Source organism: Oncorhynchus masou, chromosome 11, assembly GCF_036934945.1.
Source record: "Oncorhynchus masou masou isolate Uvic2021 chromosome 11, UVic_Omas_1.1, whole genome shotgun sequence".
Lineage (NCBI taxonomy): Eukaryota > Metazoa > Chordata > Actinopteri > Salmoniformes > Salmonidae > Oncorhynchus > Oncorhynchus masou.
The window spans coordinates 38,052,847-38,068,689 of NC_088222.1; the positions used below are offsets into that span (position 1 = coordinate 38,052,847).

Below are 15,843 nucleotides of genomic sequence, written 5' to 3' on the forward strand. Positions count from 1 at the left end.
TTTTTGCTGAGTTTATATTCTCTTATCCTCTTTATCCAACGATAGCCGCATCTCCGCAGCAATGACCCTCATACGACACATGCTCACACCCCTCTTTCCTTGCTGTCTCATCATATGAGGATCTGTGTTTGGCCCCGAGCGTCCACCCTCCCCTGCCTGTTAAGTGGGTTAACATTCATTAATTCTCATCCATTCGGTCCTCAGTGTCTCCTCCAGGCGGCTAAGGTACCAATTATTTTCACTGGTTATTGTCCTCAGGGAAGACATCTGTCCGGCAGAGACTGGGCTGGGATCCAACGTCCAGGATTCTCCAGCAGCAATATGCATACATGGGCTGTGTTTGGGTGGGATTGTGGTGTGTGTGCGTTGGCCTCAGTGCCCAAAGCTCACACCCTGTCTTAAATGGAGCAGCAGGGGATTGAGCCAGCAGCTTCATACTGGGCTCAGACACCAAGCTCTCATTTCTAATGGAGTCTTTGAATGGCCAAATTACTCTGTCGGGGCTGAAGGGAGGAGAAAACAGCAGCTTTTGCATCAAGCTCAAACTGGATTACACATCACAAACTAGTTGATTTAATCTGTCCGAATAATAAATACCACAGCATTAGAATTAATTTCTCGTATTTGATCAAAGTAACATGATTTCATATTCATTCAGAGTACTTTCAAACTGGGCTGGAGAAACAGAGTTAGATTGAGGAAAATAAGCAGCTTGTTCTGACTTTATAACAGAGTGGTATTGATGAATTGATCTGGTTCTATTTGAGGAAGTCTGGAGGGTGAAGGGGAGAGATGGCAGGTGGACAAAGACAAAAGGCTTTGGTTTCAACTCCACTCTACACTCACTCTGATTACTCTAGTCCCAGAACGTTGTGCTTTAGCCAAGTCCTCCGACTATAAGGGATGAGGACCATATCCTTGGAACAGTCTGCCACAGCTGCCACATACTGTAGGCAGGCATGCACAAACAACAATTTTCTATCACTGACTCACCCTCACGTCTAAGAGGAAAACAATCACGGGGTGTCCTTATAAGTCTTGTTCAGACACAGGCCCCCCTGAACGCTCTCCCTCTCTCTCACTCTGCCGCCATGGAGAACAGACAGATGGTTGATGTGCCCGAAAAAACAAGACACTTCATTTGGTCAGACATCCCTTCTTCTGTGCTTTATTTTCCACATAAATGTGTGTCTAAGACAATTTCCCCTTGTGGACATCCTATCCTATAACGAACAAAAACTAACATCAAAGCAGTGGCCCAATATAGGGAAAAATATAAGTTCAGTGGTAAGTTTATTTGAATGACTATTTTTAGAGGATCGTAAATCTTGTTCAAGGTGCCAGAGTTATTAACCAGACGTAAATCCCAAAATATTACGATCCGCTTTGTGCTGAAAGAGGCGTTCAGTGTTACTTTAGTCAACACAACCTTAGTCAAGTGTGGAGAAAATACATGCTGTCTGAGTCTGTCTGAGACTAGGAGGCCAGCATTACAGGACTAACATTTATACCTCCCAAAAGGTTAACTTCTTGCTGTGCAGGAAAAATACAATCCATATACCAGACCAGTGAAGCCTGGACTCATAGAGAGAGTTCTAAGTTGGAAAACAAATTCGGACCACAGATAGTAGCTGAATGACAGGAATTTCAGTATTCGACAAAAACGGCTCCCAAAATGCAGGGCAGCAATCCCCGTTATAGAAAGCAATACAAAAAGTGACGCTTGTCCATGACATGGCTAAACAGACAATAACACATCTCTGCCCATACCTGGACCCCAGTTAACTCTCTACTGTGTGGTGCCAAGAACAACAAAGCAATGATCTGGTGGCTTCTGGAATGTGTTCATTTCCTTTTTGCTGTGACTGTTTACACAAAGTGTCCAGCCTGGCTGTGGCATTGAATACAGGAACCGCTTCCATCAACAAGAATGCAGGGTGTATATGATATGGAAAAGTATGCAAGTATGTGTGTGCTTGTGGGACATTCAATTCATTCATAAAGGTGTGAAGAATAAATATTAAACTAAAGCAGGGGTAGGCAATTCTAGTCCTCAAGACCCTGATTGGTGTAACTGTTTTGCCCCAGCCCGAGTTAACACACCTGCCTCGAATAGTCACCTAATCATGAGCTTTGGTTTAGAATGCAATTTGATTAATCAGCTGTGTTTGCTAGGGACGGAGAATAAGTGTGAGACTTTCAGGCCCTCGAGGACAGGAGTTGCCCACCCCTGCACTAAAGCAATACTAGGGCTACTGAAATTAAATTTGATGTTTTTTAAATAATTGCTTGCCCCCCCCCCCCCACACACACACATCATCTGTTTCTCTGGAAGGTCTCAAGAAATTATTTGCGATACCATTATGCCATTTGCATTGTAGCAAACTCAACTGTTACTTCTGTAGTGTAGAATATCCTTCCTCCCCTCCAGGACTGTACAACACAGTCAGGCCTCGCATAGGACAGTGCTGGCCTGTGGTCTCCATCTAGTGGTCAATTTAGGAAACTGTCAGTCTCTATACTTCTTGCATTACAGAAAGAGACCTTTTCCTACAATAAAAGGGGCAATATCCCAGACACAGATTAACCCTATTCCTGGACTAAAAAGCAAGCACAATGAGGAATCTCCATTGAAATAGATTTTATAGACCAGGATTAGTCATCGTGTCTGGCAAAACAGCTCCACTGAGTATACGAAACATTAGGAACATCTTCCCTAATATTGAGTTGGCCTTTTGCTCTCCAAACAGCCTCAATTCATCGGGGCATGGACTCTACAAGGTGTTGAAAGCGTTCCACAGGGATGCTGGCCCATGTTGACGCCAATGCTTCCCAGATCCAGTTGGCTAGATGTCCTTTGAGTGGTGGACCATTCTTGACACCACCGGAAACTGTTGGATGTGAAAAACCCAGCAGCATTGCAGTTCGACACAAACCGATACTACCATACCCCATTCAAAGGCACTCAAATCTTTTTTCTTGCCCAGTCACCGTCTGAATGGCACACATACACAATCCATCTCAAGGGTCCCCTTCCTCTACACGGATTGAAGTGGATTTAACAATGACGGATCATAGCGGTCACCTGGATTCACCTGGTCATTATGTCACGGAAAGTGGTGTTCTTAATATGTTGTATACTCAGTCTATAAACTTGTGCAAAAATCTGAAAAACATATTTAATATACAGTGTTAAAACAAATGGTTGAAACAACCATATAAATCAAATTGTCATCGAGTACAGGAGTCAAGGTGTGGCACGGTGCTGGCCGTACTCTAATACACAGAGAAATGAATACTTGAGACAGATTTCTTCCATGAACAAGATGAGCTCAACTGATGCAGATTTAAATAAAGACAACTACATGACATTAACTCTGTAGCTCAAGAAATAAAACAAGGGGGGGAAGAAAAGCCACTTGGTCGGAGTCGACTGCAAATCAATTCCACATGCTGCCATTTTCTTTTCTATGAATTATGACCATATTTTCAAGTTGAATGAAGATACTCTTTCCCATTTGAACCATTCCGGAAGTTGGTATACCGTGAACCAACTAATAAAGTACCAGTCAGACAAAGTACTTACAAAGTGTTCAAAGTACTTTAGAACAATCAACTTAATGTTTTTGCGTCTTCATGCATGATTGAAATTTAAACATTTGATCTTAAACTCTATAATTAAAATAATAACGTCAAAAAGCTACAAACTATTTCAGTAAAAGCATTAAATACCTATTCAATTCAATGAGGAACTTGCCACACCAAAATTATGTATAGCTCAACTACTACATTTTGCCATCTCACCCAATGGCTGGCATGTGGACCGTTCACCTCAATGGTATGCTGACACTTTTAAACAAAGAAATAGACCAGGCTGCAATGACGATAAACGCTCAATATAAAACAGTTTGAGCCACAACCAGCTGTAATTGTTTAACCAAATATTTAATAAGGATATCAACAGGAAAACTTTTTTTTGTAGGTTTTAGAAAAGTTATATTTTTTGTAAAATTCTACAGCCGAGAACCTTTACTCTCTTTATTGTAATCATACAGTAACACATAGTCAATAAAATCCCCCTGCTACTGTACATCTGGTCTGGGCACACCCCAGTTTACCGTAAACAAAATATGGCATTTCAGATATCTGTCTGACAGAATTACTGGTGTCAATTGACTCGGAATAAGGCAACAACGACTAAATCTCACGTTAACCAGGCCAGTGGTGTCAGAATATTGTTTTTGAAACTAGACAGACATTAAAATACATTACAATTGGCATCAGAAAGTTAAATAATAAATATTGTAAGTGACTTCCGCATAAATGGAAGGAAAGGGAACCAGTACAGTAGGAGTGCAAATCCTGCCGTCGTTGGAAACATACAGGAAGTAATAAATGCAAGACTGAAACAAACAGATGTTTTCCTGGTTGTTGCCATTCGTGTGACTCCGTGAATGACTACAAATCAGAGCACACGAGATTTAAGGCACATCTTTTAGTATCCTTGATCCTATGGTTCTAACGATGAACTTCTCCTGAAGATGCTTTTGAAAAACTTGGTCCAGGAAGGGAGTGGATTTTTATAAAAACCTCTGACCAACTGATTGTTTTGTAATATACTTCATTTAACAGTAAGAAGAAAAGAAGAAAAAAACTATAGTATTTCCTACGAACGTAGAACACAAGTTAAGCTTTAATATAGCTACATAATTCAAGTTAGATGAAACCCGAAAGTTGTATTATGCATAGTATCATACAATGTACAGAATTAGATCATTGAATAGTGTCAAGGCAAATGGCAGTGTTTTCAAAGGTGTGTGTGTCGTTACTGAGTTCACAGGATTTTAGTCTTTGATTGTATGTTTGAGAGTTACCTCCCATAAGGGAGAGTGGAGGAGTGATTGTCGGTGTTAGTCGTGAGGCTGTTGGGGTTGTGTGCAGTTGTTCAGGTACCTTGGCTGGGCCTGGCCCTTTGACAGAAGCCTCAACATCACATCTCCTCATCCTCCTGTTGGCCCCCAGAGCCACTTGTAGAGTGGGCTAAGGAGTCCTCAGTCCCCTCTCTGATAAAGCATCCTCCATATTTATGGTTTTACCCTCTTCTTCTACATTCTCCAGTTTACTCCCCTCCACTACTGACTTTTCTCCCTCCTCCGATTGCTGTTGAATACCATCCTCCATTTTAACAGTTTCAACTGCCATCTTCTCTTCTTTCTCCCACATCTTTATATTTCCTCCCTCTTTCTCCACCCTCTCCTGTTCTGTTCTTACAGAGCAGTCTTCCACAGGCTCCACCTCCACAAAGCTGCTCTCCCTCCAGTTCTCTTCCACCTTCACCTGGATTACTGGCTCAGAGTCAGACGTCCTGCCCTGGTTCTCCAGAGGGGTGTCTCCAGAACCTTCCCCAGACTCGGTGAGGCAGAGCTGGGGAGATGGAGAATTGGTGTCTGGGCTGGTGGTGTGACAAGGCAGCTCCAGGAGGAAAGCCCTTGCCCTGCTGGGTGAGCTCAGGTCCTCAGCCTCCTCGCACGACTCCATTCTATGCCTTTTAGCTAAGGGGAGTGTGGTGTCACCATTTTCCTGATCCCCTGCAGCCATCCTGGAGCCAGTATCAGACGCAGATCTTCTGGTGGTGGAGCGCTTGCTGAGGTTGAGCGGTAGGGCCTGCTCTGGGGGAGGGGTGATGGGTAGACAGGGCTTGCCACTCAGGTCCTGGGCTAAGACCTCCGACAGCCGCTTGGTGAAGGAGTGAAGCTGGGCCAAGCCCAGCCGTGTATGCATCAGCTGGCGCACCTGCAGGCTGCAGTCCAGATCCAGGGGTAGGACCCGGAGAGGGGGCAGGGGAGGCCTGCTGCTACGGCCCTCCCTGGTGCTAGTACTGCTGCTGCCTCCCCCCTGGGCTGCCTCATCAAGCCCACACCCCAAACACTGGTGGTGAGACTGCAGATGGGGCTGGTCCCCATTGGGAAGGGGGGTATCTGAGCTCCCTGCTTTGGCCTGGAGGTGGAAGCTGGAGGGCTGGTGGGAGGCAGGGTCCTGGGTGTTTAGACCAGGGCTATCTAAGCTATTGAGGCCCAGTCGGCTCCTAAAGAGATCCAGGGGACAGGGGCCTTTAGAGGGCCTGAACCCTCCTAGGGAGCCCGCTGCGTGGAGCCTGGAGAGATCAGACAGGAGATTTGCTGGAGACAGAGTGGGTGATGGTGCTAGAGTGTCCCCGTTCGCCACCTTTACCTCCCTCTCCATTTTGGGCAGGAGGGGGAGGAAGGGGGCAGACATGGGGGACAGTTCTGGGGTTAGTGGCATGTTGGCCAGGTTTAGCCCCTGGAACACAGACAGGGACTGGAGAGAGGGGTCCTGCAGGGGTTTGGACCCTAGGTCCAGGCTGGGTTTGGCTGGGGGAGACAGGACCACAGGACTGGCCTTGGAGGCTAGAAGTTTGGCCTGGTTCTTTTTGCCTGGAGGTCTGCCCCTGCCCCTCTTCACTACCACCACACCGTCTGGAGAAACAGTCTAGTGAGAGAGAGATGTCATACATGAGGATGGATTCAGTTACACTTTCTGAATGATTCTCATGTTAGCCTCTAGAATGTAATAGAATACATTAATTTACATCAGATTCAGGTCAAGCCAAGACAACTAGCGATGACAGCATATCAAATATCAAATGACTGACATGAACTGAGCAAGTCAACAATGAACTGTATGTGGAGTGAGAGATGAGCAGACACTTACTGGAGGAGGGGTGGGGGTTGCAGTCTTCTTCACCAGCGGTCTCCTCCCCCTGCCCCGGATAGGGCCTGTGGATGCTGGGAGTTTGAGTTCTGCTCCTCTTCCATGTATGTGCTCCTCATAGGGAAGCATCAGCCTGAGGGAAATACACAAAACCAAAAGTTCCAAAATGAAAAACGCGTTTTGTAAGGAAACACCAATGCCGAAAAGCCTAAAATGCAGTGGATTTCAACCAGGTACTGTACAGCCCATTAGCCTAGGGGTCTCTAATAGGTCAGCCCACCAATGAGTAACTAGCTGCTAGCTGCTGCTATCAACCCAACATTTACATTATCCCACCCCTGGTTAGCCAAAACTAAACATAATATCTGCCAATTAATTTCAAACAATATTGCCCCAGTCTGTGTGGTGAGCGCGTTTGTCTATCACTCCGTGTGTAGCCAGTTGATGTGATAACCATCTTGTGGGTTGACAGAAATATTTTCCCTAAAACCTTCAATTAAATGGGAGGGAAAGATGAACGGAGCAAAGTACAGAGAGATCCTTGATGAAGTCCTGAGCGCTCTGGAGCAGGTTCTCAGACTGGGGCGAAGGTTCACCCCCCAACAGGACAATGACCCTAAGCACACAGACAAGACAATGCATGAGTGGCTCCGGGACAAGTCTCTGAATGTCCTTGACTGGCCCAGCCAGAGCCCGGACTTGAACATCACTGGAGAGACCTGAAAATAGCTGTGCAGCAACACTCCCCATCCAACCTGACAGAGCTTGAGAGGATCTGCAGAGAAGAACGGGTGAAACTCTCCAAATACAGGTGTGCCGAGCTTGAAGCATCATACCCAAGAAGTTGAGGCTGTAATTGCTGCCAAAGGTGCTTCAACAAAGTACTGAGTAAAAGGGTCTGAATACTTACGTAAATGTGATAGTTTATAAACTGAGATTTTTAAATTATGCATTTTAGAATAAGGCTGTAACACAAAAAAATGTGGAAAAAGTCAAGGGGTCTGATTGATATCTGAATGCACTGTATATTATGAGTAAGTATATCATTTGTATCTTATTTGCAAACTTTGGCTTGAAATCATCAGCAACAGTACAAAACCATCACTGGACAGGCAGATGAGACCCCACATTCACTAGATGTGCAATTAAAGGGCCAGATCAGAAATTAAAGGATAATTACACTCAAAACTCAATGTGTTTGTTTTCTTCCACACCTAAAAAAATAAATATATAAAAAGTGTCTGATGTGATTTAAGCATTGGCATTCAATTTTGTTGTTTCTCTATGAACAATTGTAATTTCGACAAATCTAAACCAGGAAAATACAACTGAGAAAACTTGATTTGGGAAAACATAAAACAAAACTTGGGAAAGAAATGACAGATTTGAGTTGTTTATGAACCATTATTTTACCAGGTATATTGACAGGAAACTATGCACTACTTCCTCCCGTACGCTAAGGACCCCGGGAAGAGTTGTAGAGGAGAAGAGAAGAACGTGCCAATTTGAAAGCTAGAGAGAAAAAAAAAAATTGCTCGTGAAGTTTAATTTTTTTAAAGTATCTCTCATGTTAGAAAAGGTTGGAGACTCCTGCATTAGCCTATAATTCTAGAGAAATAGTATATATTGAGTTTGTTTATTAAATCATATCAGACCCCTGAATCAGTGTTTCGCACAGCCGAAGCCTGGGTTATATTGTGCACTGTGGTTATAAACATGGTTTCCTTTTGTCACAAGAAGAATAGGCATGCTTTAGGTGGGGCACAATGTAAACTGGTCTGGGTACAAGCAGTGTTCCTGCCTCACCTCTCATAGTGCCTCCGGGTGCAGGTAGCTGCGCTGGTGCTGCCCGGGCATCCTCCGAGTTCATTATACACTTTCTTCCACAGACGCTGGGACGTCACCTACAGGAGAGAGATTGTAAATGGTTTAAAAGTAGTTTTTTTAGACCGTTAATTATTTCCATAAACATGAACTAATTTGCTTAGATATTGCAATCGTACCACTATTGTACAAGATATGTGGATGATACAGAACGATGGCCTTCACTACTCACCCTCTCATGGCCGCCCAGCCGTTTGACTACAGAGTACATGACAAACAGGTCAACTGTAGACACGGAGACAGACAAGAGTGTTAAAGCATATCATAGGTCCTAGGAGCTGTGGCCTTGACGGTCTGGTTTACAACGCTGACAGATATACAGCTTGTTCAAAGACAGAACCGCATGGTGGGAACATTTTATTTAGCTCCGTAGGGAAAACTCATCAAATCAAACTGAAAGTACAGCAAAGGACCCTTTGTATTCAAAACCTTTGGTAGGAGTATTAATGGTGGTTGATGAAGTCATCAGTGAGCGACTCACTCTTCTTGAAGCCGAGGTTGGGCACCTTGCTGATGGGTGAGCCGCAGCGCTCCATGTAGCAGTAGAGTTGATCCAGGAACAGCTGCTCATCAGGGTGGGGGAGACAGCCCTCCTCACAGTGCATCTCCACACTGCCCATCACATTCTCCTACAGGATACGTAAGGTTATAACAATACTACATCTAGTAATGCTGTACAGCCCTAATTCCAGTTGGTGTCTATTAGGAAATGTGGAATTCTCACGTCTAAGAATAGTAACTACTTGGCATAAAGAGTGTATTCTGATGCATTTCATGACAAAGAAACCTAAAAGGTAATTACTATGATATTAAGTCATTTCTAAGTGAATATGAGGTGAATAATAAGACATCTGAAAGTTATGTATGTAGCCATGTCAACAGTTATTAGAACAAAACAAAGTGTACCTTCATTCTCTCTATCCAGGACTCTGATTGGTTGAGGGCTGGTGGCTCCATAGCTTTCTGGCCTTCTGGCCTGCCTCTTCTCTTGCGGGGTCGCCCCTTCAAGCTAAGAGAGGTGCATCCTTGGAATGAGAGATATACATTTAATCCTAATTCAAAATAACAAGATAATAATTTGCCTTTCAAAAAACATTGAACTAAGTACAAAATAACAAGATGACCACAGCATACAGTAAATGAGTTAATATAATAGTTTAAGGTTGCATTAATTCATTTGAATTTATTGTCCACACATTTTAGATTCCATTGTCTAATTAGGGTTAAAAAAATATAATCACTTCAGCCATTGGCCACATTTACATTCATAGAGAGATCAAGTTCCCCCAGCCTGCTGCTCACCCAGCTGTGTCCAGACGCTGGTGTTGCTGTCCAGGGTGGGGTGGTTGAAGGTATCCCGGCAATAGAGGACTTGTGTGTTGTGTTGGGCCACTCTGATCCCTCCCAGGGCCAGAAGATGGGGGTTCTGGAGCCCCAACCCTACCTCGTCCTGGATGCGCCTCTGCAGGGCGCGGAAGCGGCAGTACTGGGGGTAGCTGAGCACCTTGACCCCTAGACGCTCACTCTCACCCTTCTCTTTGAATGGCGTTGGGGCTCCGTTGGTAATGATAGGGGTGGGTTTGTGATGACCGTTGGTCCTGCTGGACTTCTGGCTGCCTCCTTTCCAACCTTGAGGTTCCGGACAGGTCCACCTCACCAGATCCTCCACCCGCACCACTATCTTCTTAGAGACAGCCAACACCTCATCCTGAGGGACACACACACACACACACTTAGATCCCCATTAAAGCCATACTACTTTATTTGTGCATACCCTCCTCAAAGAAAGGGCCACCAATAAAAAAGAAATTAAGAATCAAGGAAATTTCACTACACTCGCATTAACATCTGCTAACCATGTGTATGTGACAAATAAAATTTGATTTGAAATACATCCCATGCAAAAACAAATTGCTTTGAAGAAATTCCCTTAGACTTCACTAAGTTAGTAACCCTACTAACCCTAACCCGTTTCTTTAGTGGACACAGAATGTGGTTGGTTTACAGTTCTTCACCACATAGGACAAGATTAAGTTCTCCCAGTCAGAGTACCAATGGCCTGTGGCACATGAAGAGCCATCAGGGCTCTCCTACGCCTCCCAGACCCGTTTGACACCAGTGACAATGATCCACAGCACTTCTGCCTCAGGCACTACACACCTATACCACTGATAGAAGCAAGCTGGCCTATCTCACACATTTTTCACATTCACCTCCAACTATAGGGGAATAAATTAACAACAAACTGTAACAGGTAATTTTTTTTTACCATGACTCCCCTCTAAAGATGTTATTTTTCACTATGATTAACATAGCACTATAGTGAAATAGGAGACTTTGGAAAACCTGGGATTCATGATCCCAGCAAAAAAATATATATAATTGGGGAATGGAATAAATAAATAAAAATACAAGTATAACATCTCATAGAACTACTCTTTGCCATTCGTATGCACTTTTAAAACTTTAGGTATGAAGAACATACTTTAGTAAGAATGCATTTCATTATACATGAATTGTGCAAGTTAAAAACATTTCACAAATAAGAAGGGGAAAAGTGACACACCAATCTAAAGATTCTTGTTAATAGTTAGTTATGTGGCAACCATTTGTAAATTGAGATTGTGAAACACTTGTGGTTAAACAAGTAGGCTAAAAGCCAGGCACACACAATCCATTATTGCATCAACCCAAGCCAAAATTTGACTATGGAAGAAATGCACAGTACAGTATGTCCTTTCATGAGATATGCTGTATATGACATGCTAGTCTAGCAATGACATATGGCCAGTAAGTTTGTGTGATTCTTGGTGAAACAGAGTATGACAACCACACTCAGTGTTTACAGTAATGTAGACTTTAAAATGTACTTAGTTTTAACATTTTTATAGTTTAGATTTGAACACTTCTACATTATGTAAAACGATCGAGCTCGGTGGTGCCCTGCCCCCTACTCACCTCGCCATGCTCTCTGGTTCTGCCTTTGGGAGTATCCTCAGGGAGGAAGTAGAGTCTGGAGCTGGCCAGCAGATGGCACTGGGCCTGGTCCTCCCACAGTAACATCACCTGAAATAAGAAATACATTTATCCAGAGCGACTTATAATAAATACGTAATCGGTACAGCGGCACAAGAAGAAATTAATCCCAAAACTCTGGGGTCCATTCATGAGGGTGCAATGTTACAGAACGTTCATAATCAGGTAGAAATCCTTAGGGAAGAACAGATATTGAGTATCCATCTGCAAAGTTCTACACAGTCACCACCCTGAATACACCCCTGGTATGGCAAGTATCATGTGCAAACTAACAGAGCTATTAGAATTCATACCTCAGCAATGCCCACGGGTTCTTCAGGGCCACAGCGTACATAGTAGAACTCCCCCAGTTTCCAGACCTGGGCAGCGGACCCGGACCCACAGCTCACTGACTTATAGAAGGCAAATGAGCCGCGCAGGTAGGAGGGAGCACCTAACCACTGTGTGAGCCAGAGAGAGAGAGGCCAGAGTATTTCAACCATTCCCGTCTGTGCAATGACAGGGCATGTGATCTAAATCAACCTCGATCCATAATGTAAATGTAGTCTTGTTCCCCATTTTCATGAAGTCCATTTAAGAGAAATTGTAATATGGTATGAATACAACTCAGTTTAACAAACAACAAAACTATGTGTACTTGTAATTTATTCAGCAATTGTACTGGGAACAATAATCATGTGACTAGGACTTGAAAAGCTCCACATATCTTATTCAAATTGTTAAGAATTTAGTTCAGAATATTTTAAGTACTAAGCTCCTGACATCTGCTATATAAAATCAACTTCCTTTAAACAGAAAATAATATACCATTTGAATAATAGGGTGATTCCTCACAAAACAAGACCATGATTTTTAGTATGTTCACAAAATGTAATCAATAGAAGGGTCATTTTTAAAGCATAATTGAGGAATAATTAATTGAAGTTTAAACATTTGGGAAATTTTGTCTTTAAGCCTCTAATGTTTCCTCTTTAGCTGTACCGCTTGCTCAGCAATGAGTAGTATTTTGATTTAAAAAACTACATTAATTCAGGAATATAAACATCAATACTGAAACAATAAAAAGTATGATTTGGCTATTTTTTTAAATTATATTGTCGAACAGGCGATGTCACCAATCACAGCCATCATACTTGTATCATTGTACATCCTGCAAATCACCAGCAGAGGGCGACCATTTTGAATATAGTTTCACATTTACTGTTTGGTAATACTTACAAATTGGAAAGTATCTGAAATCCCACTTTGGAACTTTATGTTTCATACACTCTTAGAGGCCTTGGTAAGGCCAAAATGTCACAAATATTCCAACTTTAAATAATAATTGTTCAATCATGCTTGAAGGTACAAATGTCAAATATATGTCAATAATCCTTCCTCCAAAAGGACCCTTATATGGATTACATTTTGTGAAAAATCCCAGAAATCATAGTCTTCTTTTGTTATAGTTTTGTGAGTTATCACCCAGTACAACTAGGCCATCATTGTAAATATGAATTTGTTCTCAACTGACTTGCCTAGTTAAATAAATGTAAACAATAATCATTAAAAAAAGCTAATAGTACAACTAACTTCTGAGCCCATCACAAATGTCCGTAATCTAGACACGGGAAATGTCATTTAAATTGCAAAACTCAAACAAATACAGATGTCATCCCTTTTATGTGTACAATTTGAATGTCAAACAACTCGTATACAGAAAAACACATTCACATGATACCAATTATCCATTTGAGCCATGAACATAAACGTTCAGATTCCACCAAATATTCCTGGCAAAGGCCTGCATTCCTCCCCATTTATCAACATTAGTTCATACATGTTGTTCTGCTCAATATATCGCTCTCTATATGAGAGCAACCTCGCTGCTACTGGCCACAAAGGACAGCCATTTTCACTAAATTACAATGGCTTTCAATATCTGAATTAGGCCAAATACAGAGCCCGCTCTGCTTTCCACCCTAGTGTCACCATGCACCAATACCCATTCCAAAATATCTAATACCCACATCTAATCTATTTAGTAGGCAATCCTTATTCACAGATAGTAGGATGTGACTGTATGCACATTTGAAAGGGTTATAAAAAATAAAAGGATACAATTGGATATCCAACATAAAACACTTGTTTTGTGATGAATCAAAACTATGAAGAAATGTGTTGTAACAGGCTATTTTAATTCATATAGACCTTAAACTCTGATGGCCTAATCTAAAAATAGATAATAAATCAATTAACACCCCTGTAGTTATATTATAGGGTATATCCTAGCTGCCTAAATGAGGAAAAAGCTAAAATTCGCACCCCTCGTACCCGCCCATTGTCGGCAACCCCGTCCCCTACCCCCCTTCCAATGCAGCAGGAACCGAGCTGTGCGTGCACACGTTGATCACTTGGCCAACTAGTGGTGAAAACGAGGCAAGGCTGATTTTACAGTAAATCCTTAAACCACATAAAACTGGATTTTCAATTTTGAGAAGGATTTTGAAGGGGAAAAAACGAACCTACTGAAAGGATACGTTAATGCTCATGGTGGCATTTGATATAGCCTGCACTGCTGTTCCAGAAATAGAGAAACGAATGGAAAATATGTTCTTTCTGCAAAATAACAATGTGACCTTGGATATCCTATTATACAAAACATTGTCTACACAATATTAAAACATTATACGAAGTGGAAAAGTAGGCCTATATCATTAGATAATTGGAACATATAATATCCACCATAACTTTGAGAAACATATGATTACTGTATACGCTACAACTTAAATATCATTATGAATGCAGTATAGCCTATATATGTTCAACCTTTCTGATATTAAATATAAAACCAATATAGGCCTACTGTTACTGAAGTCCTACAATTCGGCAGAAGTTTTTGGTGGGCCTGGTATTATACAATCAAGATAATCCTCGCAATTTCAAGTACAAAGTACAGCGATTTCCTCATAATATTAACATTCCATTTTGAGCTATACCAAATAAACACGATGCATAATGTCAGGGATTTGTTTATACCCATATGTTGGCCATTTGTTCGCTAAATAAACTGCTCCACCTTGTTCCTTAGATTATATTTTAATCTTTAATATCACGTCACTGCAAATGTATAATATTAATTTTCGACTTACTCCAAACTTGATTTTAAGTTACAATACCATCGATTTGTTTGAAAAACAAGCATAAAAGTTTCTTAATATTGCGGAATCGTCAGATAAAATTGTCTTTAATGTGGAAATGTGGGGGTGGGGGTAGAGAGGGAGAACGTAAGTAGTCGACACGACACACAAAGAAATCAATCATTAACAAGAAGAAAATATAGACATATTGAAGTTGAATTAAATTGCAAACCCTGACCAATAAAATCATATAATCATGTCAGCGGAATGTGGGGCTTTCAAAATATAATATACGAGCTATTTTCTCCCTTGGAAAGTTGTGACTCATCCAGCAAAGTTGTAATTGCGAAAGTCTTTTTAGCTTGATAGGATAACAATCAATTCGACATTCTAAACAAAATTACAGATTTGAAAAAGGGCAAACTGATATCAAAATGAGACCGACACACAGTCGGTTTATTTTCGATATCAACAGGTAAAAGTGGCATGCGTGCGCATAGGAAAATCACGATTTATTTCAAAATAATATAAAGTGAGTGTCGGCTTTACCTGTATTGCATTCTGCTCCATTGCAGTAACACATTCCCTTATTCCCTCTCAGAGCCCCCTATCAAGTTACACAGCCGGGAACTCACCGGCACACAAACAAATGCTCAAGAAGAAAAGGTTTCTCTTTTTTTGTGAAAATAGGACAGGATCTAGGTGTGGCCAAAGCTGTTTGCGAGAGTAGGCTATAACATATTGTTCATATGAAAGTGGATATTTTTCATGTAAGGACATTTTTATCATCCTGAAGTCATTGTGGTTCGAGTTTAAAAATGTCCTTCTTTTATTTTTCACGATGGTATTGCATCAATGAAGTTTAGTTACATTGTAATATCAAAGTTGTTGAGCTGATACATTGGTCGGCTATAACCACGGAGCATGCGTGGAGACAAATACTTGGTGATAATTTTAAGTAATCGTGGCTCGTATTGTACATGATAAATTCACCGTATAGTGTGGGAAATTTGAAGAGCAAAGTCGAACACGTGATAGTTGTTACATTCGGCAGTGCAACATTGTAACTACT

At 41.8% G+C, this 15,843-nt stretch overlaps 1 protein-coding gene across 1 annotated transcript; it reads right to left on the bottom strand.

Annotated features, from left to right (window-relative positions):
* Positions 1-3,165: 3,165 nt before the first annotated feature.
* On the bottom strand, positions 3,166-15,436 carry zgc:77151 (uncharacterized protein LOC337153 homolog). The gene is made up of 10 exons (XM_064978447.1): positions 15,321-15,436; positions 11,946-12,092; positions 11,575-11,682; positions 9,919-10,324; positions 9,523-9,641; positions 9,098-9,245; positions 8,789-8,841; positions 8,539-8,636; positions 6,733-6,865; positions 3,166-6,510 (listed from the first exon to the last, which is right to left on the bottom strand). Exons 1-10 carry the CDS (start codon positions 15,339-15,341, stop codon positions 5,041-5,043), a joined length of 2,703 nt encoding a protein of 900 aa, XP_064834519.1. The 5' UTR covers positions 15,342-15,436; the 3' UTR covers positions 3,166-5,040.
* Positions 15,437-15,843: the final 407 nt, after the last annotated feature.

Excerpts from the sequence above, each read along its gene's own strand:
- zgc:77151 (XM_064978447.1), bottom strand. The coding sequence starts at position 15,341 with ATGGAGCAGAATGCAATACAG. Across the intron at positions 10,325-11,574 it reads GAACCAGAGAGCATGGCGAG|GATGAGGTGTTGGCTGTCTC; the intron begins GTGAGTAGGGGG and ends TGTGTCCCTCAG. Across the intron at positions 9,246-9,522 it reads CCTGGATAGAGAGAATGAAG|GAGAATGTGATGGGCAGTGT; the intron begins GTACACTTTGTT and ends CGTATCCTGTAG.